This window comes from Mesoplodon mirus (genome assembly GCF_964341445.2).
Source record: "Mesoplodon mirus genome assembly, chromosome: 2".
Classification (NCBI taxonomy): Eukaryota; Metazoa; Chordata; class Mammalia; order Artiodactyla; family Ziphiidae; genus Mesoplodon; species Mesoplodon mirus.
The window spans coordinates 199,965,711-199,987,734 of record NC_138977.1 but is presented as its reverse complement, the minus strand read 5'-3'; the positions used below and the strand labels follow the sequence as shown (position 1 = coordinate 199,987,734).

The window sequence follows — 22,024 nt, the reverse complement described above, 5'->3', positions numbered from 1 at the left end:
CCATGTAATCCTGCCAGCAGCTGAGAGGGGGGGCAGGGCAGGCGGCATCACCTCCACTTTAAAGACAAGCAACCCGGGTTCGGAGGTTAAGTGGCTTTTCCGGAGGACCCACGAGAACACAGGCCCGCATACTGGCAGTTCACTGTTCGCTCCACCGTACTCTCTGCGGTGGAGAGTACGGAGCAGTAGCTGCTCTACCCGGAGCAGCTGGGGAGGCTGTGCACCCACCTGCTCCCACCCCAGAACTGGCTCCAGGGCTCCAGAGAGCTACAGGAGAACCCAAAGTCAAAGCCAGGCAAGAGAGAAGGAAGGAGCAAAAGGCTTTATTGATAAATATGCAGACGTGTCTGCACACAGGGACCTGCTGCGGGGCCGTGAGCAGACTGCAGACCCCCCCCACTGCCGGGGTTACAGCCAGGAGATGGCCCTGTGCAGGCCTCTGCCACGACAGCCCAGCCATCGGGACCATCTCATCTCTGCCAGCTGTGCTGGGGGCTGGGAGAGGCAGAGGCCGTCCTCAGGCTCCCCACCCCTGGGGCTCACGAGTGGTCCCCTCCCCTCTGGGGGGCTGGCACTGGGCCCAGGGCAGAGTCAGGGGGTAGGGGCAAGGGAGGGAGACAGCAGCTGCTTCAGACCCTGAGCAGAAAACCGGAGTGAGCACAGCCGGCAGCACCAGATGACAGACCTGGGCTCCAGGGGCCTCCGGGCTGGCCCTCGTGGCTTGAACCTGCCGCGGGAGAGAGGCAGGGTGGAGGGCCCTGGTTTGCCTTTTCTCTGATGAGGTTGGCAAGGCCTGTGTGTGGCAGCACACTGTTTCCTGGGTGCTGGGCACTGGTGGCCCATGGAGTCCCTGGGAAGCAGGGTCCCCTCAGGGCTCGCCCAGCAGCCATACACGAGAGGCTCCCCTGGAGAAAAGAACGGCTCTCAAAGGCAGCGGCAGGGTGGGGGTGACTAGTGCTCCAGCCGGGAGGCCTCTCAGCCCTGCAGAGGCCTTCCCTGGTCTCTCTGCCCAGGGGTCCGTGGGCTCCTCAGTCCTGGGGCGGCGGGGGCTGGTTAATGATGACCTGGATGACAAAATCTTTCTGGATCTTGGTTTCCTGGAGCCGCGTGCGATCTGTGAGCAGCTTTCCAGAGAAGAACCATCGCTGCCAGGATGGCTCGATGCCCTCCTGGGTGTGCAGCTGCCTCTTGAGCTGCCCCACCGTGTCAGGCAGGCTGGCGCTGAGCCTCACGTCCTTGCCCGTGGAGAGGCGTACCTTCAGTGGGAACTCTCGGCGCACGCTGGGGGTGGGCTCGGGGGGCTCCAGGCTCTCCTCCTCAGTGTGCTCCAGAAGCAGGTTCACGGGTGGCGACAGGCAGTAGATGGGCAGCTGGTAGCGATTGCCCAGCTCATCGTAGCATTCACAGAGGGTGCCTGTGGGAAAGGCAGGGTGGTCAGAGTCGGCTTGGGGACCAACTGATATGGATTAACTTGTGTCCCCTCCACCAATTTCATGTATTGAAGCCCTAACCCCACCCCCCCAGTGTCACTGTATTTGGAGACAGGGGCCTATATGGGAGTAATTAAGGTTAAATGAGGTCATATAGGTGGGGCCCTGATCCAGTAAGGGTTGGTGCCCTTACAAGAAGAGACACCAGAAAGCTCAAGCTCTCTCTCTTCTCCCACAATGAGGACATAGAGAGCAGGTGGCCATCTACAAGCCAGGAAGAGAGCTCTCACCAAAAACCAAATCAGCTGCCACCTTGATCTTGGGCTTCTCGGACTCCAGAACTAAATTTCTGTTGTCTAATAAGCTACCCAGTCTGCAGTATTTTGCTATAGCAGCCTGAGCAGACTGATACACCTGTCATCGTCATCCCACAGTCCTCAAACCCACCCTACAGGTCTTCCTGGGACAGCTGGTGGGAGCTCGAGGTAGAGGCAGGAAGACCTGGGCTGACATTCTGGCTCCACCAGGTACTGGCTCGTTCAACCCTAGAAAATTACTTAACTTTTCATTTGTTCATTCAACAACTCCTTCCTGAGCATATGTGCTGGGTGCTGGAGTTACAAGGATGAATGAAATAGCATAGGCCCTGCTTTTCATGACTTATACCCAGTGGGCCTCAATCTTCTTACTTGTACAATGTATTACATGTAGTTATACATTGATATTTACTGTATCTTGAGCACCTACTAAGTGCTGGGACTGGACTAAATGATGTTATGTGTATCTTGTTGAATCCTAACAGCCATCCGATGAGGTTGGTATCACCACTTTATAATTGTTTAGTCACTGAGGCTTTAAATTCAAGAAGCTCACGGTCACATAGCTAGGAAAAAGACACTCAGTTAAAACCCAGTCTCTGACTCTATAGAGTTTCCACTGTTGCCCTCTGCTTTACATAGTCCCAGGGGCCATTATGAAATTAAATGAGATAATGCAGTAGAAGCTTCTAGCTCGGTGCCCAGCACATAATAATACTCAACAGAAGGTTGTTACCTGAGATGTGCTGGGATCTCAAAGGGCCCTGAGCAATCTTTAGCTTGCTCTCATCACACTGCCTTGAGGTTTGCTGGTGTCTTTCCATGCCCCCCTCGTCAGGCAAGCGGGGACTGTGTCTCATTTTTCTCGGTGTCCCACTCCTGGACCATGTTCATGAGGGCTGCTTGAATGAACAAGCGACTAGCCACACCTGCCACCCACCAGCCTGGATGGAAGCTCCTGACATGGGGCTGGCCACTGGCTCTCCTCCACCCTGACGGCCCCCTCGCTCCGGTGGGGAAAGCCCCGCCCTGCCCGCTCACCATGAGGCAAGGTAATGCTGGCTCCGTCCAGGATGGCCTGAGCCAGCTCGTGGTCGTTGGCCTCGGCTGCGTAGGCGGCAGCCTTGAGGGCGTCCCAGATCTCCTTGCGGCCCTCGAAGGCGGGCGCTGTGTCCCAGAACTCATCCCTCTTGCTCCGCAGCTGCCCATCGGTCATTGGGTAGTCGCTCTTCCACTTCAGACGCTCCTTCTTCAGGGGCTCGTTGCGTCCTGGGCGGGACAGAAGGGAGAAGCTCAGCATCTAGAAAGCCAGGGCTGTGGTCCACCCTCTCCCAGCCCTGCCTCCCTGGCCCTCACTGCAGTGGCTCCTGAGCGTTCGGGTCTCCGGGCCCTTTGCTGGAGTCAGGGAAGAGTCTGGAAACTGCACACACCCAACCTGGGGGTGTAAACCACTTCTGTTAGCGGGCGCAGCATATACTGCCTTTATCGTTGTTGCTGCTGCTGTGTAAGTCTTAATTTTACTCTCTTTCTTTGGTAATAAAGTAGGATGTGTTCAGTATTTTTAAAATCTGTAAAGAATGTAAAAAATTTAAAATCTGAAAAAAATAACTGCCACTGTTCACAGAGCCAGCTTGTGCCAGATCACAGGCTACGCATTTTAGCCTCAAAATGACCCAGCAGATGGGGAGACTAAGACCCAAAGAGCTTGTCATTGGTCTAAAGCCACACAGGTACCAATTTAATGCCAGGCTTTCTGACTCAGAAGGCCACCCTCTGACCACTGTCTGTACTGTGCTGCCATTGGGGAAAACTTACTTAAGAATTCCACCATTCAGAAGTAACCACTGCTGACACTTAGACATATTTCCTTCCAGCTTTCTTTCCCCCATTTTTCTCAGTAGAGTTGGGCTCATATCAAACGATTTATTTTAAAAATATTCCTTGTTATAAAGAGGATTTAAAATGTTTTCATGCCAATATACAATACAACTTTCTGTTTATTTCACACTTATATACTGTCCATGTATATTCCCATGACTAAAAATTATAAACGTTTTTAATGTCTTGTTATTAATGTTCCACTATAAAGTTACAAAGCATGTTTTTAGAACCATAACCAACCAACCAAGAAGTCCCTGCAGCCTCTGAAGAAGAAAACAATTCTGTTAAATGTCATGATTCTTGTTACCCAGCTCCAAGACAACTCCAGACCTCAGTCAAGATTGAGGGAAGAAGCATCTCTCAAAGGCTTTAGGAAGCTCAGTCACCTCAAAGCTGAAGGCAGAATGAGCCACAGGAGTGAGGTCTAAAGTACTTGGCTCCCGCTCTAACTCAGGTCCTGGGTGAGACGCGGAACTAAAGCTGAGGACTGCCCCCGTGGGCTGGGGCAGGAGTGGCGGCTCCTCAGGGGAAGAGAAGGACATTCACTGTCTACCAACTGTGTGAAAGAAAACCGTGTAAGCACTTTACTTATATATATCATCCCATTTCACCCTTCCAGTGGCTTTAGGTGGTAGGTGTTATTATTACTACTTCACAGATGATGGGACAGGCATAGAGATTAAATGACTTGCCCGAGGTCACACAGTAAGTGACAGAGTGAGAGTTCCACCTCAGGTCAGACTGAATCCACAAACGGCCCTCCTGTGGGTTTGCCGCTACCAGTGCAGACAGAAAACTCTCAAGCCAGACATTTAATCTGAAGTGTTCCTGGGTTAGCCGAAGGAAATGCAAATCCTCTTTGTAGGAAAATAACTTCAGACCAGGCCTCAAAGAATTTCTGAGATGAAGTTCCAAGAAAAATTAATAATAAGGTCATAGTTTTTTTGTTTTTGTTTTTGTTTTTTAATCACAGCATACAAAGAAACAAGGCAATATGAGTCTGAGCCAGCAAAAACAACAGGCAAAAGAATCAGACCCACAAAGGCTTCAGATATGGGATTTATCAGACACAGATTACAAAATAACTGAGTTTAAGAAATGAGAGCCTTAAAAATATGAAGAGCGTATGGGAAAAACACCCACATAACTGTCATCAGAAGTATTCTGTGTGAACAGTAGAGGAGAAACACTAGAGATTTTTCTTTATAATGGGCTACTGATAAATGACGTTGGGACTACAGGTTCTCCATATAGAAAAACATGCAACAGGAGCCCTACCTCACGCCAGCCACAAAAATCAAAGCCAGGTGGCTCGGGACTTCCGTGGTGGTGCAGTGGTTAAGAATCCGCCTGCCAATGCAGGGGACATGGGTTCGAGCCCTGGTCCGGGAAGATCCCACATGCCGCGGAGCAACTAAGCCCGTGCGCCACAACTACTGAGCCTGTGCTCTAAGTCGACGAGCCACAACTACTGAGCCCGCGTGCTGCAACTCCTGAAGCCCGTGAGCCTAGAGCCCATGCTCCGCAACAAGAGAAGCCACTGCAATGAGAAGCCCGCGCACCTCAACGAATAGCCCCAGTTCACCACAACCAGAGAAAGCCCGCACGTGGCAATGAAGACCCAACACAGCCAAAAATAAATTAAAGGAAAGAAAAAGAAAAAGAGAAAAAAGCCAGATGGCTCAAAGGCTTAAGTGTGAACGACAGAAAGGAGGCAGAAAGGCAGCACAGAAAATGACAGTATTGTCCATGTGCTTTTTTGAACAGGTTTGGTCTGGAGGTGTTTCTGCCTGGATCAATCAAGTAGCTCTGCATCATGATTTCTACCCCCTTTCTCTTTGGTCCTTTAGCATTGATGACTCCCTGACAAGAGCTTTGATCCATCAGGACTCACGGGCATTATGCAGTGACACCCTCGGGACCTCTGGGGTGCGGCATTTCTGCCCCTCCACTCAAGGATCCAGACGTCAGGGCTTTTTAACTTCTTGAGCTGTTTTCTAAAGCTTTCCTTTCTCCTTCCTCTTTGCCAGATGTCACTTCTTACTGGTCTCCATCTAACTGCTGCTCCTATGGGGTAGAGGTCAGGCCCAGCTAATGGGCCACTCCTAATCTGCTGAGAGTTGAGAAAGCTTTGTCAGCACTGTCAAAATTGAGAGCATATGGCTCTAGGAAAGAGGCTTCCTAAAGAAGAAACTAGGCTTCGGGACATGTGTTGTTCCTGCTCAGATGCCCCACCACCCCCTTACTTAAATGGTCAGGTTTTGGTTCTGTCCCTGACAATCAAGGCTGCTGGACTGGTGACCTCAGGACACCTAACGTGTAACTGTGTATGCATGCATCTCACTCTTTCTTTAATATGAACACAGCCCCATGGTGTCACCTTTCAAAGCTGTCACCTCAGGAGGCCCCCAGTACCTGAGGGATGCTTTGCTCGAATACCTGGCCTTCAGAGTCCCCTCCCCTCCACACGGAGAACAGCATGCTTTCCTGTCTGCGCTGTCAGAGACACACTTCTCACCCCAGGATGGACACGATGCCGGTGAGCCTCCCCAAGTATTAACTGCATCTCCATCACCCAAGACACAAGGGCTTAAAAGTTCTTCGCCCTGCACGCTGGTCCTTTCAGGCTGAAAATATGAGAAAATATTAGAATGGGGTGGGGGTAGGGGATGGGAAGGGGGAGGGTTGATGTAAGAAAAGGGCAGCAGGAGCCCAGCCGCCTCAGCTGTCACTGCACTTCTTCGCCAGAAGGGGGCAGGCGCAGCACCTCTGGGCCAGGGGCTGGCTCCCTTCACAGTGAGTCAAACACAGCACAAAAATATCCAGCAAAGTTCCCCAGGCCCAAGGCAAGCATGCATAAGAGACATGCCAAAATGTCCAGATCCCTACACACTAATGCTTACAATTTTAGGCACAAATACAGACAAAACAGAAAAGGAAGTTTTTACTCCAAACATAAAAAAAAGCAAATTGATGATGAGTATTTTAAATTTCATTTACTTAAAAAAAATGATTTTTAAAGTTAGTTGAGTCAAAAAATATTGGGCAGTGGAAGGGGTGTGAACACTTTTATATGCTGTACACATTGCTACAAACTTTCTGGAGGGTATTTGCTATGATACCAAAAAACTTAAAAGTGTGCATCCCTTTGGCTCACCGATTTGGTTTCTAAGAAAGCATTCTAAGAAAATAATCACAAGCGTGTGGGGAAAGTTCATCTACAAAGCTATTTAGCTCAGCCCGGTTTTCTAGAAATAAACTAAACGCACAGGAGAAAGGCTACATTAACATCTGTGCATCCCTAGCAGCCATTCTGTAATGGGGCAGAAGGAGGCTGAGTAACACGGGGAAATGTGCATCATACAGCGAGAAAGGTTAGAGAACAGCCAGCGCACCGTGCTCCAGTTTTTATTTCTAAAAACGTATGCAGGGCTTCCCTGGTGGCGCAGTGGTTGAGAGTCCGCCTGCCGGTGCAGGGGACATGGGTTCGTGTCCCGGTCCGGGAGGATCCCACATGCCGCGGAGCGGCTGGGCCCATGAGCCATGGCTGCTGAGCCTGCGCATCCGGAGCCTGTGCTCCGCAACGGGAGAGGCCACAACAGTGAGAGGCCCGCGTACCGCAAAAAATAAATAAATAAATAAATAAATAAAAACGTATGTAATATTATATATATTAAAAAGACTGGAAGGATTTACACCAAAATGTTAACAGTGGTTATATCTGATTGGCAGTTACCAATGATTTTATTTTGCTTTTATTTTCCAAGTTTCCAACAATAAGCATTAATTACTTTAGTAATAAGAATAATACAATGAAAGTTGTTGACAAGTAAAAAGGGTACGTAAAGTTCTGAGGAGCAGCCACAGAAAAGGAGGAAGAGTTTGGGGAGCTGAGGGGTGGGGTTTGAGGGTGGTGGTGAACTGAGAGCCCAAGGCCCACAGCCTCTAGGATTTCAGTTGCTGGCAGCTCTGGGTGACTCTGTTCAGGGCCAGGCAGGCTCTGTTGGTTTCAGCAGCAACAGCAGCAGCAGCATCTAGTGGCCTCTACTTATGGCTCCACCTGTCCTAGATAAGCCCCAGGTCAAAAACAGAGTAACAGGGCTTCCCTGGTGGCGCAGTGGTTGAGAGTCCGCCTGCCGATGCAGGGGACACAGGTTCGTGCCCCGGTCTGGGAAGATCCCACATGCCGCAGAGTGGCTGGGCCCGTGAGCCATGGCCGCTGAGCCTGCGCGTCTGGAGCCTGTGCTCCGCAACGGGAGAGGCCACAACAGTGAGAGGCCTGCGTACAGCAAAAAAAAAAAACAAAAAACAGAGTAACAGAAATGGTCCTTATCCCCAGTGAAGTTGACAAAAGAGAGATTTAAAAAACAAAATAAAAGATCAAGGTACACACCTGTATGGGGAGGGACAAAACACCCATGACAATCACGGGTCTCTGTGATTGTGGTGGGAAGGGAACTGGGCAGAGAATGTATGTTTCTGAGTAGACGCAAAAGCTGGGGTGTTGAGGGTTGCCTGAAACACCACTTGTGTTAGGACCTGCTGAGGTGCTGGTTAAAAAGGCAGCTTTGGACTTCCCTGGTGGCACAGTGGTTAAGAATCCGCCTGCCAATGCAGGGGAAATGGGTTCGATCCCTGGTCCGGGAAGATCCCACGTTCCGCGGAGCAACTACGCCTGTGTGCCACAACTACTGAGCCTGCGCTCTAGAGCTCACGAGCCACAACTACTGAGCCCACACGCTGCAACTACTGAAGCCCGTGCACTCTAGGGCCCGTGTACCGCAACTACTGAGCCCGTGTGCCACAACCACTAAAGCCCATGTGCCTAGAGCCCTTGCTCGGCAACAAGAGATGCCACCGCAATGAGAAGCCCGTGTACCACAATGAAGAGTAGCCCCCGCTTGCTGCAACTAGAGAAAGCCTGCGTGCAGCAACGAAGACCCAACGCAGCCAAAAAAAACCCCACAAAAAAACAAAAACAGAAAGGCAGCTTCCCAGGGCCCCCCTCAGACCCACTGAGCCAGAGTTGCAGGGCTAGGCTGGAGTAGGTACCCTATTCTGATTGAAGAACGCCACTTGTGAGCACAAGCAAAACAAAGTGGAAATGGCCCGCTCATCCACATGTTAACATCAGCTAGTCCAATGGATCGCCTCCAAAGTTGCTGCTGAGAGGAGATTCAGAGGGTAAAGGGGGAAGAGAGTGAGAGGGCACGATGTCTGGGTTGGGGGAGGCTAATGATGGTGGACGCTGTGGTTTGGCCTGGATAATGAATGGTGTCTGGCAATACCACCCCCAAGGGACGGTGGTGAAAGGAGAGTGAGAGAGAGAACACTAAAGATCCTTTCCAATTTGCATAGAGCTGGAGTGCATCTATGAGTGTGTGTGCGTATGTGTGTGATTCACACTGCTTAACTCAGAATAACTACACAAGAGGGGATCCTCAAGAACCCAAGGAAGGGCAGTGGGCCTGGCTGCTTCCCTCTGAATATCCCTGGCCCAGTGCAGGTTCTCAGCAAGTGTCTGCTGAGTTGAAAATGGAACTGGCAAATGCACAGTGAACGGTGTGGGAGCATGGTGGAGGAATCACAGCTGACAGCAGCAGTGGGCAGGCAGGGGAAAGCGGGAGAAGGGTCTGCTGTGAGGGAAAAGTCAGGCAGTCGCTTTGCTTGTTGATCTCAGACCCCAAGAGATCCTTATTGTGGCTTCGGGGACTGGCACATCTGAGTCACTGGGAAGTGACACCAAGTCTGAGACCAGCCAAGGGAACCAGAGATTTCCCAGGAGAGTCAGTCCACCCAAGCCAGGAGACGGCCCTATTTATACCTGTGGCAATCCCCAAGCTCTATTTCCACACTCGGTTACCAAGCTGCATACCCAGGTCCCTGCTCCAGGGATGGGGCCAGCCATGTTCTCCCCAGAAGTACTGATTATGTGACAAGCCTGGGCTTGCTCTGGCTGGTGGGAGAGATGAGGCTTCAGGCAGAAGGAGGGACAAGGGCCTTCCCATCCCAACAGCCTGAGCTGCAATGGCCCTTTGACCAGGATGCAGACTCCAATCTCTCCTGCCCTCCCCTTCCTCCCTGGCAGTCACAGCTGGGCTGCAGGGGGCTGGAGAGATGTGGCTGAAGTATGGCACCTGGCAGAGGGGATAAGAGATTCAAGAGAACAGCAGGCCCAGAAAAGGATCAGCCCAGCCAAGGAGGGTGCAGGCAGGGGAAGCAGAGCGCAGGTAATCCCTTCAGGAAGCACAGTATTTATAGTTAGACTTAGCCCAGGATGACCCTCAGAGCCTGGGTAACCTTCGAAAGGAAAGTGCTAGCCCAGCTCTGCTCAGCTGGGGCCTCCCCACCTGGCCACTTTACAGCCTGGGCCCATCTTCCCCATTCATTCCCTCCGGCCCAGCTCTAGGGTTCAGGGAGGGAAAGGGGTGGAGCCAGTTGCTAAGTGACAGCCCAGGTTTCCTAAACTGCATCCCTTCCTAGGGCACGTTGGGTCCCAGGGGTCCTGGGCAGGGTTGAAGGACTCGAGGCTCCTCTGGGAGCCCTGAACTCAGCTCTGTGATGGCGCCCAGCCTGGGGCAACTGCAGTTCCCTGAAATGGTCCAGTTTGTCCCCCTGAGGCTGGGACCACCTCCAGTTCATCACTCGCATCCTGGAGACAGGCCCCGGTCTGGCACACAGCAGGTCTCAACCACCGTTTGCCCAATGAATGAGTGAATGAAGTGAACGAGCCATCTGGGAAAAGTGGGAGGAGCTGGAGAGGGCAGAGACCAGATCAGAGACGGGGAGCAGAAGAAATCTGCTGGAAGAAATCCCAGCAAGGGAGAGAGGCGAAAGACAGGGGGTGGCAGAAGTGGCAGTCCAGGAGGGACAAAACCAGTTCCGGAGGTGTACAGTGAGGCAACCCGCTGGAGAATGAGGGCCTGGGTGTCAGAAACCACGCCCAGTGAGGGCCTGGAAGCTTCATGGCAACGGGAGAGACGAAAGTGCAGCCAAGAAAAATAACCCTACCCAGAGCCCCCCTGCTTGGGCGGCTGTGAGTGTGGACAAGGGGGCACACAGAACCGTGGAGACAGTGTGCGCTTTCACTGTGCTTGCACACAACGCACACATTTACTGGGGCGGACTCAGAGGAGCAGGCCTTTTATCTGCTCTCTGCTCTGTGCCCCCAGCCCGGGCCCCCGGCTGAGAGGCCAGGCAGGGCGAAAGGTGGCATCCCAGTCTGGGCTCTGACCAACTCTCCCGCTCACCCAAGCTGACTTCCCCCAGCCGTCCCCCTGTCCCATTTCCTGAGGGAAAACTGGAAAACTGGCCTTTCTGATCTCTACAGACAGAACCCCCAAATCCCCAGGGCCTACTCTGGGATCCAGCCTGCTATACAACCAACAGCTCCTTTTCTGGGGCTGGCTGGGAAAGAACGATGTATTTCCTAAGCAGAGTTATAAAACATCAGGTGTTTGGGAAATGACGGTGATTCTTCTTGTTTTAAGTTCATATGAATTTTAAACAAAAACAAAACCCCAGCCTGTTCCTTTCCTGTAGTGAATATGTTCCCATCTTCTTCATGTGCTGATTTTTGTTCCCAGGTGTAACAAAGTCCCGGCCTGAATGTGAACAGTTCCAGGACTACCAGCTCTAGAAAGAACCTAGATTACAGATAACTATGACTTGAGACACATTAGCATAGGCTGTCTCTCCAATCTGGCTACTTACTTATGCATGGGCTTCAGAGCTGGATGGGGTGGGGGTGGGGGCTGCTTTGGCTCCTGACCACCTGTGTGAGTGCAGGGGCCCAACTCATCATTCCAAGCCTCAGTGCTCCCATCTGTAAAGAGGACGTGACTCCCACCTCATGGGACTGCTGTAAGGATTACAGAGACCACTCTGCCCAGTACTTAAAAGACGGTAGTTATTGTAATTAGTGAGCAAGCCGAGTCAATCGTGCTCGTTATCATTACGCAATTAACAGAATGAAAGGTTACCATCTTTTTTTCCTTTTCCATAAAGTTGCTGTGATTTTGAAAACTGTGAAAACCCCTGCTGTAGTGAACGCTTGGTCTCTACCTCCCCCAGCGCAGGAGGATGCAGGGGCTAAATGAGGTTAAGTTTGACAGGGACAAAGAGCGGGCTTGATGGTTGCCCACTTCCCTGTTCGGCTGCACAGCGTAGGGTCAGCACTTTTCCTGGGGCAGAAGAGTGAGGATGGCGGCTACTAAGTAAAACAGGAACTCCCCAGAGGTTGCTAGAAAGGTCTCCGGTATCTGGCCAGCTCCCCTTGCTACCTCAGGACTCTAGGGAGGAGAGACAGGCCATCTCTACAGCCCTACAGCCCTGCTGTCAAGGAGGGTCCCCGCAGGGAGGATCCAGACCAGCACCAGCTTGGCAGCCAGGTGCCTAGAGGCCTGACTTCTGACACCCAAGACTCTGTCCCCCTGGCTGTCAAGCGCCACCTGTGCTTCACTCAGACATGCGCCACTCCATCAGGGCAGGTCCCCCGGAGCATGGCAGAATCCTGAAGCCAGGAGTGACCTTAAAGTCATTTACTCTAGCCCCTTCATTTTACAGATGAGGAAACCGAGGCTCTGAGAAGTGATGTGACCTGTCCCAAAACCCACAGCTTTTGCCCGTGTGTGTGTCGGGGTGGGGGGATGGTAAGTTGTTTCTATCAAACCACTCCACTGCCAGTGAAAGCTCAATGATAACTAGAACATTAAAACGATAGGCCTTTGACCCAAAGATGATGAAAACTCCAACAGGAAAAGCAGGAAGCAGAACACGCTTCAAGAGCAAGAGTGGAAGAGTTCCGAGTCAGTCTGTTCCCGCTAGGAAAGAATGAAATCTAAGAGCGGGGCCTTCTCAGGACTCCAGGGCCTGACTGTGCATCCAGGTCTCCGGTGGGCTAGACAGAAACACAGACTCAGGCACTAGCCCAAGACTCTACTTCCGCATGGCTGGTTTGGGGCTCAGTGATGGAGACCAACCTCCCACCCATATGACACTCCTGCGGGGGGCAATTCAGCCTCTGTGGGCACTTCTGGAGACACTCACTATGCCAGGAGGAAACCTATCCCATTGTTGGATGGGTCAAATGGTTAGAAAGTTAAGTGTTATAGTCACCCTTCACTGAGCACTAACTATGTAGCAGGCAGTAGGACAGAGAAACACAGAGACCGAAGGTCCAGATTTTGGAGTCAGACAGACCAGGGTTTTAACATCAGCCCCATCATCAATTAGCTAAGTGACCTTGGGTAAATGTCTTAAGCTTTCTAGTCTCCTCTTCTGAGAAGCAGGGAGTTAGTAACGGCCCACTTCTTTTTTTTTTTTTTTACAACTTTATTGGAGTATAATTGCTTCACAATGGTGTATTAGTTTCTGCTGCTTTATAACAAAGTGAATCAGTTATACATATACATCTGTTCCCATATCCCTTCCCTCTTGCGTCTCCCTGCCTCCCACCCTCCCTACGGCCCACTTCTTAGGGAGGTTGGGAGGATTGAAAATCTACACATATATATTACATTAGCTAATCGGATCAAGAAGATTATATATAATAAATCAACTCACCTAACACCCCACACCCTAGGTGCAGTCTCCCTAGCACCATAGCTCTTGTTTCCTCAACCTGAAGACAGACAGACACAGACACACACACACACACACACACACAAACACACACACACACACCCCAGCACCGTACTTGCTACAGAGGAGGCACTATTATTGTCACTGAAATTGGTTTTGCCATTATTAAGATTATGATTTTGACCTGGAATCCACTGGCTCTGCTCTCTGGAATGACACAGAACAAGTCACCATGACTGTCACAGGGTGATATTTTGCTCTTCTCCAGACTGAAGATCCCTGCTCCCTCTACTGTTACTCCAGCTTCTTTACCATCCCGTCCACCCTCCTCTCAACTAACCAACTCACCTAACAGCCCACGTGAGATCTGCCCAGCACCAAGCCTCCCTGGGCTCTGGCTTCCTCTGCCTGAGTGCCAGCCCCTCTGCCTCCAGAGCAAACACAACAGCGAGTCTGCCCAGCACTGCTGGGGCTAGAAAAGACCCCACAACCCTTCCCCTGGCTGTGCCTCTATACTCTCTCTGGCTTGGTGTTAATTCACAGTCCACACCCTGTCTTTCTTTCTGGCCTGTCTTAAGTGGGTGAGCTTGGAGTGAGAAGGCCTGAGTCTGTTTCCATCGCGGTCTGTGCCAGGTGACCTGGGGCATGGTCCTTCACTCTCCAAACACATCTGCCCAATTCTGTGTACCTCAGAGACGCTGAAATACTCCAGGGAGCTTCTGTGAGAAGTGCCTTGGTCAAGTGTGAGGTGTACACAGATGCCTGACATCCCTGAGATCTGGAACCCCACCTTTTTTAGGCTCACCCACTTCTTCACATGCCACAGCTCAGAGCCTGCAACATTCTGTTTGTGGATCAACAGAGAACTCCTCGTCTGAGCACGTTCATTCTCCTCCAAAGCCAGGCTTGGGCCTTGCAGGCAGCTAGCTGCGCCTGACTCATTCTTTCCCCTTCTTCCTCTACAGCCCGTGAATCACTGGCCCTGTCAGGCCAGCATCCTCCTTGTTTCCTTCCCATGCTTTGCCTGGTCCTGACCTCCATCCATCAGGATGCAGGCCAGAAGCGTCTTCCCTCCGGGACCCACATGTACCTCACCCCTGGCCCCGTGGGGTGTGACTGTCCCACACCGTCCTGAGTCACGTGCTGACGTGTGTGCATGTCCCATGCGCGTTGTGCTGTCCCTTCAACTTGACCGTCAGCTCCTGGAGGGCAGGCTCTCGAGAGGCAATACAGTGTGTTGCATCAAAAACACAGCTGCCGGGCTTCCCTGGTGGCGCAGTGGTTGAGAGTCCGCCTGCCGATGCAGGGGACACGGGTTCGTGCCCCAGTCAGGGAGGAGCCCACATGCCGTGGACTGGCTGGGCCCGTGAGCCATGGCCACTGGGCCTGCGCATCCGGAGCCTGTGCTCCGCAACGGGAGAGGCCACAACAGTGAGAGGCCCGCGTATCGCAAAAAAAAAAAAAAAAAAGAAACACAGCTGCCTGGGACCCAGCCCCAGGGATTCTGATTTAATTGCTCTGGGGTATGGCCTGAGCATCAGAGGGGTTTAAAAGCTCTCCAGATGATTCTAATATGTGGCCAGGACTGACAAGCACTGATCTGGAACTAGGCTGGCTGCTTTGACTGTTTAATGAGGCCTCTGAGAGGGCAGGGGGGTACTCAGGGAGAACCCCAGGCCTGCGTGAGGCTGACCATCTGGACAGTCCTCTCAAGGCTCGCAGCCAGACTGGTCATAAGGCAAGGAGTGGATAGCTCAGGGGACCCTGTGCCTTGGGAAACCCGGCTGCACTGTCCAGAGGATACAGGGCTAGGGCCCTCTTTGCAGATAGGAGTGGGTAAGCCAAAACGAGAGGCCAAGAGCAGGGCTTTGGAGTCAGACAGCCCTGGACTAGCTACCTTACTCTTCTTACTAACAAGGAGGGCCCCTTCTCTCTCCACTCTACTCAGCCCGGGGCCTGCTCTCTCGAGCCTGTGCAGCCAGCACCCAGATACCCTTTTCTGTAGGGACACAGGCTGAGCCACAGACTTTTGGACAGAAAATATGTAGCTCCAAGGCATTGGGGGAGAGTGGAGAGCAGAGGGAGGGAGGTCCTGTTTCCTAACAAAACCCCCACCCTCTCCTCAGCTGCTCTGGGCAAGGAGAAGGGAAAAACCTGACTCATCAGTGCTGTGTGACTCATAGGCCAACAAAACTTACTTGCCAGACCGGCAGGGAGGAGAGCCTACTGCTCCCACCACAACCGGGGGGCCGGGGGCAGGTAAAGCCCATCCCTCCATCCCTGCCCACCACCATCTGCCAGGCCTGAGTGGCGGCCTGGCAGGAGTGCGTTGCTCAGCTTGGCCCCCTGACAGCCACACCCTCCCGTGGCTGGCTCAGTAACTTACCAGCAAGAGGTGGCGCGGGGCTGGGAAGGGGAGAGAACTCAGAAGGTCTGGAACATAGAGAGGTGGCTTAGGGATCAGAGAGGACCTGGGTCTGACTCTCATGTCCACCCCCTCACAGGTGTGAGCCCAGGCAGCTGAGCCTCTGGACCTCAGTTTCCACATCCATAAAATGGGAGCAATGATATCCACCTTAAAGAACTAGTGTAAGGATTAAACAAGGTACTGGCGCTTCCCTGGTGGCGCAGTGGTTAAGAATCCCCCTGCCAATGCAGGGGACATGGATTCGAGCCCTGGTCCGGGAAGATCCCACATGCTGCGGAACAGCTAAGCCCTTGTACCACAACTACTGAGCCTGCGCTCTAGAGCCCGCGAGCCACAACTACTGAAGCCTGCACGCCTAGAGCCCGTGCTCCGCAACAAAAGAAGCCACCACAATGAGAAGTCCACACACCGCAAGGAAGAGTAGCCCCCACTCGCCGCAACTAGAGAAAGCCCATGCGTAGCAACAAAGACCCAACGCAGCCAAAAAAAATAAAAAATAAAATAAAATAAATTTTTAAAAAAACAAAACAAGGTACTGTGTGTAGTCTAGTATTGTGTGAGGCACCAAGTAGGGGCTCAAAAACGGTAGTGATTATTATTAGTCATGTAAGTACTAGACTTAGGATTATAGAGAGATTTTTTACATCATTTCACTTAATCCTTACAACAACCCTGGATGGCAAATAATGTTACTCCCATCTTACAGATGAGGACGCTGAGGTTCAGGGACCCTGGAACAGTGGCAGGAATCCAGTGAGTGTGGTTTCAGATCCTCTCACTCTCAGCCCTCTCAGTGCTTGTCCCAGACCCTGTCCTGCATGCCATCTCCCCAGGGCAGTGAGAAGAACACCCTGGCTGGGGCTGGGAGGAGGGTAGGAGAGGAGGTGACCCCCTCTCCCCTCCAACACACACAGTTTTTTTGTTTGTTTGTTTTTTTAACATCTTTATTGGAGTATAATTGCTTTACAATGGTGTGTTAGTTTCTGTTTTATGACACACACAGTTGACAGGCACAGAAGCAGTTCTGCCTCTAGCCCAAAAGGGGAGGCCTAGCTGGAGGCACCACTGACCAGTCCTGTGTGTAGTGCAGCATTGCTGTCAGTCCTGCCCTGCCTCTCACTCAGCCTGGCTTGACTCTAACCCATGTGGTGCCTCCGGAAATTCACTCAGTGATGCCTGTGTGCGTGCTGGCCTCCATGCCAGGTGATGAGCTCTTCAAGGCAGCACCTGGTCTCGTTAGTGTTGGCACCTGAATGCCTAGCCCCTAGCCTGGGGCCAGCTAAGCAGCTCAGTCGGGCTGCCAAAAGCCTCAGACTCCAGGCCTGAGATGGAACCCTGGCTCTGCCACTTACTTGCATGACTTGGGCATGTTATTTAACCTTTGAGAATCTCAGTTTCCTCATCTGGAAAATGGGAACAATAACCGTCACTACCTTACAGGGTTACGATGAGCACTATGGTAAATACCAGGACATTAATAATCATGGCTAACATGTATTAAGTTCTTATCATATGTCAGACACTGTTCTAAGCCCTTTACATGTATTAAGTCACCTAATCCAAAGGTCACACAGCTAGGTGGCGGGCTGGCTCTGAAACCCCCATAAGATACAGCCTCTTGGACTCCCCTAGTGGTCTGGTGGTTACGACTCTTTACTCCCAATGCAGGGGGCCTGGGTTGGATCCCTGGTCAGGGAACTACGTTCCGGCATGCCGCAACTAACACCTGGTGCAGCCAAATAAATAAATAAATAAATGTTAAAAAAAAAAAAGAAAGATACGGCCTCTGCTGAGTGTCAAGTGCTTGGTAGGTCATGAATGCTCATCACGTGGGAGCTAGTCTAGCAAATGCTCGGAAAGCATTTCTGAGCTGAATCAATGAATGAACCTCCTTAGGTCTAATTTCCTTTCCACCAGCAAGCATTTATCCCTGAGTCCTATTTTGTGTACAAGCGAACTGGCTTATTTGAAGTTCCTGTGAAATATAAAGCAAAAAAAGAGAAACAAGTTTTTTAAAAAGCAAGGCCTCCTCACCCCTCTCAGGAGGGTAATGGGATCCAGATTGCTGGAGCGAGAGGCAGGGATCCCAACCCGGGAAGTTCCCCAGGTCCCTCCCCCTTCCTCAGAGAACATTCCAGATGGAAGGCGCCAGCCCTCAGGAGGAGAGGGAACAGAAATGCCCAAAGGTGCTGGCTGCGGTGGCCCTCCAGCGTGCCTCTGAGGAAGGGCCTCTGGGCGCCCAGGCACCTTGTGCTGTTTGTTTTGGCAACGCCTGAGGAGGCGGTGGGTTGGGAGGGCAGGGAGCTCACAGGGGCTGGGCGGCCTCCAGGAGTGGGCCTGGCGTCTGTATGGAGCGCAGGGCCCCGTCTTGCTACCAGCCAGGCCGCAAGGGCAGGCCCCTAAGCTAAACAAGGAGAGGTCTCCCCAGCCAGCCCCAGGGCAGCTCTTCTCTAAGCAGCAAAACCCTTGTTTCAGAGAAAAGAGGGAACGGTTTTCAGAGAAGCCCACCTACCATGGGAGGCAGGTAAAGTGGACCCGATCAGGGAAGGCGGGGAGAACACGGACACAACACACTGCCCACCCCTCCCGACACCTCCCCAGTGGCCCCCAGAAACCCCAGGCTCCTAAGGCATAAGTGAGCTTCAGCTCCCACCCACACTACCCACCAGGCCTCTCGGGGACACACCCCTTCTTCCCCTCCAGGGCAGCTCCCGACTCAGCTCTGAAGGCTGCACACTTCAGCCCCAGGACCAGCTGGTTCATTCAGCCCCCGCGACCTGGGGCAGGTCATCTCCCTGCAGGCCCTCTTCTGGGCCCCTATCTAGTAAATGAGGCAGTTGGACTAACAGATCCAGGGCCCCTTCTGGCTCTAAGACTCAACTCAAATCTACTTGTGGAGAGACCTGTGCGGGGCCAGTGAGGGGCACAAAGACAACTAAAGCAAGATCTCTTCCTTCAAAAACTCAGGGGTCCCGCCCAAAACCACAAGGCAAACCATACGTGTGATCTTGCACGCACGCAAAGAGCTACGACATTCTGTGCACAAAAATGCTGCAAGACTGGCAAGAGAGAGAGAGAGACTCTCAAACACCCATGGGATCCCTGCTGAAGTGGAAATGGCTCGGATCTCACACAGCCATCCACCAGCACCAGGCACCGTGCAACCCAGGAGAACATGACACGTCCCAACCAGATGAGCTTCTAACGTCGCCTGCACCGGGGCTGAATCGCGCAAGTGATGCACGATGGTCCTTTCTGGTTTTGTGATACATTATGTTCATGCTCCCTATTTTGAAAATACTTGAATGCATAATTTAGGAAACCCTTGTAGTGTGTTACTCTGCAGCACATTTTTTAAAAATAAACAAATGCATAATAAGTAAATGATATGCCCCCCCACACAAGCAGGCAAACTGCCGCGTGCTAGAGCAGAGGAACCTGGAAGGCATATCGGGAACCACACCCTGACAACCAGGCCTCGTTTACGCATCTGTCAAAGGGGCAGGCAGGAGCTGGGTTAGAGCATCTCCACAGCTGGCAGCTTCCACCTACGACCCTGTGTGACAAGGACTCTGGAAATAAGCAGGCTCCAGTGGGCTAGGAGGGCAGGCTGGAGGAAGCCTCTCCCTCATCCTCACATTTCAGACTTCCCATTTCTCCTTCTCCAGCACAGTGACCCACTCTGGCCTCTGCTGCTACTAGAGGAAGAGGCAGCTTCCAAGCTCTGGGCCTCAGTTTCCCTCTGGGGTTATGGGGGTGGCAGGGGAGGGGAAGCATCCCTGGTGGAGGATCCAGATGCAAGAGGCCCAGTCACATGTAGAGCCTCCAGGCTGTCTGGAGGTCGTCAGCCCCTGCTCATGCTCTCTCTCTCTCTCCTGCCCCTGATGCTGCCGGGCTTGGCCTGGGAGCAGCCTTGCTGGCCCACACCCAAGTTCACAGGACCCTGCCACCCCACCCCCAAAGTAACCCAATTCTTCTCGGTCAAATGACGGCTGGAGGTGGGGCTAGGGAGCCCTAAGGAGGGAGAGGGCTACGGTTACTGGCTCCCAGGGTGCTGACACCCAGACAAAAGGGTCATGGCCTAGATTCATTTCAACACAATTCTGAACACCCACTGTGTTCAAGATCTTACCAGGCGCTCAAGGGGCCTGGGACTGTGAGGACGTCATTTGAATTACCTTAAGGTTTAAACAGCACCTGCTCAGAGAGGCTTTCCCTGCTGACCTAGCTAAGGTGGGCTCCCCCGTTCCCCATCCCAGCCCCTTTCCTCCTAAGTAGTGTCGATCCCAATTCTGCTGTGGTTAGTTTACTCATTTTTCTGTCTGTCTCCCCATCAGAATGCCAGCTGCTCATAGGCAGGGCCCTGGTCTCTCCTTCACAGTGGCACCTGGCACCCTACACAGAGTAGGTCCTCAGTATTAGTTGAATGAATGAATGAATGAATGGACAAATGAATGAATGACTACACCACCAGACAAGCCAGAAGTGACATAAAAAAGATTCAGAAGGCTGTGGGGAAACAAATGAGGGAGGGAGCACATCTGTGAGGCTCCATGGAGGAGGAATAACATTGTGAACTTGGCCTTGAAGTGGGTGACGGAGGAGCCGTTACAGGTGGAAGGTACAGAAGCAGCAAAGGCCTGGAGTCAGGCTGGGACAGTGAGTGCCGGGCAGCAAGATGGGCTGAAGTGTGATGAGTCCGCCGGGCCCTGATGGGTGCCCTTTCTCCGGCCCACTGGCCTCCTACTCAACGTTGCTCTTTACTCTTCATTGACAAGGTCAGGACTATAGAAATATCTGAACAAAAGTCTGCAGTGCGGTGAGCAGGGGTCATTTCTAAATCAAACTCTCGCTGTGGCATCCAGGCTGCGCCCCGCTTTCTTCTTTTCTAGTGTTCATCCCTGGCTGACTGGCTCTGGTTCTACACAGCTATGCCACCACTGGGGGAAGGCGGGGCAACTCCCAACCTGGTCGTGACAAAGCCCTTTTATTACCCTCCCCTCACAAGTCTCGAAAGAATTCCTCTCCAATTACATTTAGATTATAATTTTTCTAATGGAAATGCTAAGACATCTGTCAACTAAAGCTTCTGATCAGCATATGGAAACTAGTGGTTCACAGAGCTCATAGAATTCCAGCCCAGAAAAGATGCTTTGGTCAATTCTGGAAGGTTGTGATGCTTCTGTGACTCAATTTCTTGAGGTCAGGAGATGGGGGAAGAACAAAGGAGGTGAGAGACATGGTCAGAAGGAGGAGGAATGGGCAGAAAAACCCAGAGGTCCCACTTCTAGATCCAGGTGGGATCTCCCCACTGCCCACACGCTCCTCTTCAAGGGAAGAGGAGTCTGGGGTGCAAGCGGTGAAGGGGAGGTTGGCAAATGAAATTCTAGCCAATCAAAGGCTCACCACAGAGCTTTAGATCCTGACTTGGTGCAAAGTGGGGAGGGTGGGGGGAGGGAGCAAGGAGGACTGTGAGCTTGACGCCATTTTTCTGGGTAGAGGTCTAGGGCTGGAGTAACTGCCAGGGGTAGGTGGTGGCCCTTGGAGGCTGTGTGCTTCCCAAGAAAACAGGCAGCTCCAAATGAGCCCGAGTTTATAACGACAGCGTTAGCATCAGCGAGCAAAAGAATCTGGGGGATACACACCAGTCTTTCCACTGGAGGGGTGTAGTGATGGGCCTTTAACTTTCTAGAATATATATTTGTATATGGATTGACTTCTTAAAAAATAAGGTCTCGGGCCTCCCTGGTGGCGCAGTGGTTGAGAGTCCGCCTGCCGATGCAGGGGATACGGGTTCGTGCCCCGGTCTGGGAGGATCCCATATGCCGCGGAGCGGCTGGGCCCGTGAGCCATGGCCGCTGGGCCTGCGCATCCGGAGCCTGTGCTCCGCAACGGGAGAGGCCACAACAGTGAGAGGCCCGCATACCGCAAAAAGAAAAAAAAAAAAAATAAGGTCTCGTGTGTGTGTGTGTGTGTGTGTTAAGCTTTTGTTTAAGTGTAGTTTGGTAGAAAACTTTATAAGCCTTACGGGGAAAGGCAATAAAAGATCCTTGTCATGACAAGGTGGAAACAGCTCAGTCAGGACTTTGAGTGTCTTCTGCCCACAAGGCACCTCTAAGGAAAGATTCTTCCTCGCTGTCCTGGATCTGATAAAACTCCCATTTAAGCCACTCTGTAGGAGTTGCACCGCAAACAAATTGTAAGGGCAGGGCTGGGCCTTACCCATCTCAGGAGCTCTAGGGCTCAGGCCAGTGCCTGGCACACAGTAGGTGCTCAATAAAGGCTGAGAGAAGGATCGAGGGAGAGGATCACATGGTGGGGCGGTGGGAGCCCAGGTCTCCTGGACAGAGATGAGGGTGAGAGTGGGAAAGGGGACAACGGAGGGG

The 22,024-nt window shown here is 52.2% G+C and overlaps 1 protein-coding gene across 2 annotated transcripts in view; it reads right to left on the bottom strand.

The window, feature by feature from the left end:
• Positions 1-307: 307 nt before the first annotated feature.
• UBTD1 (ubiquitin domain containing 1) overlaps positions 308-22,024 on the bottom strand; it is a 59,045-nt gene continuing 37,328 nt past the window's right edge. For both annotated transcript variants that reach the window (XM_082641420.1, XM_082641421.1), the window contains 2 exons: positions 2,789-3,016; positions 308-1,414 (listed from right to left, as the gene is read on the bottom strand). In XM_082641420.1, the coding sequence (XP_082497546.1) occupies positions 1,029-1,414; positions 2,789-3,016 (614 nt within the window). In that variant the 3' untranslated portion in view covers positions 308-1,028. The remainder of the gene's footprint in view (positions 1,415-2,788; positions 3,017-22,024) is intronic.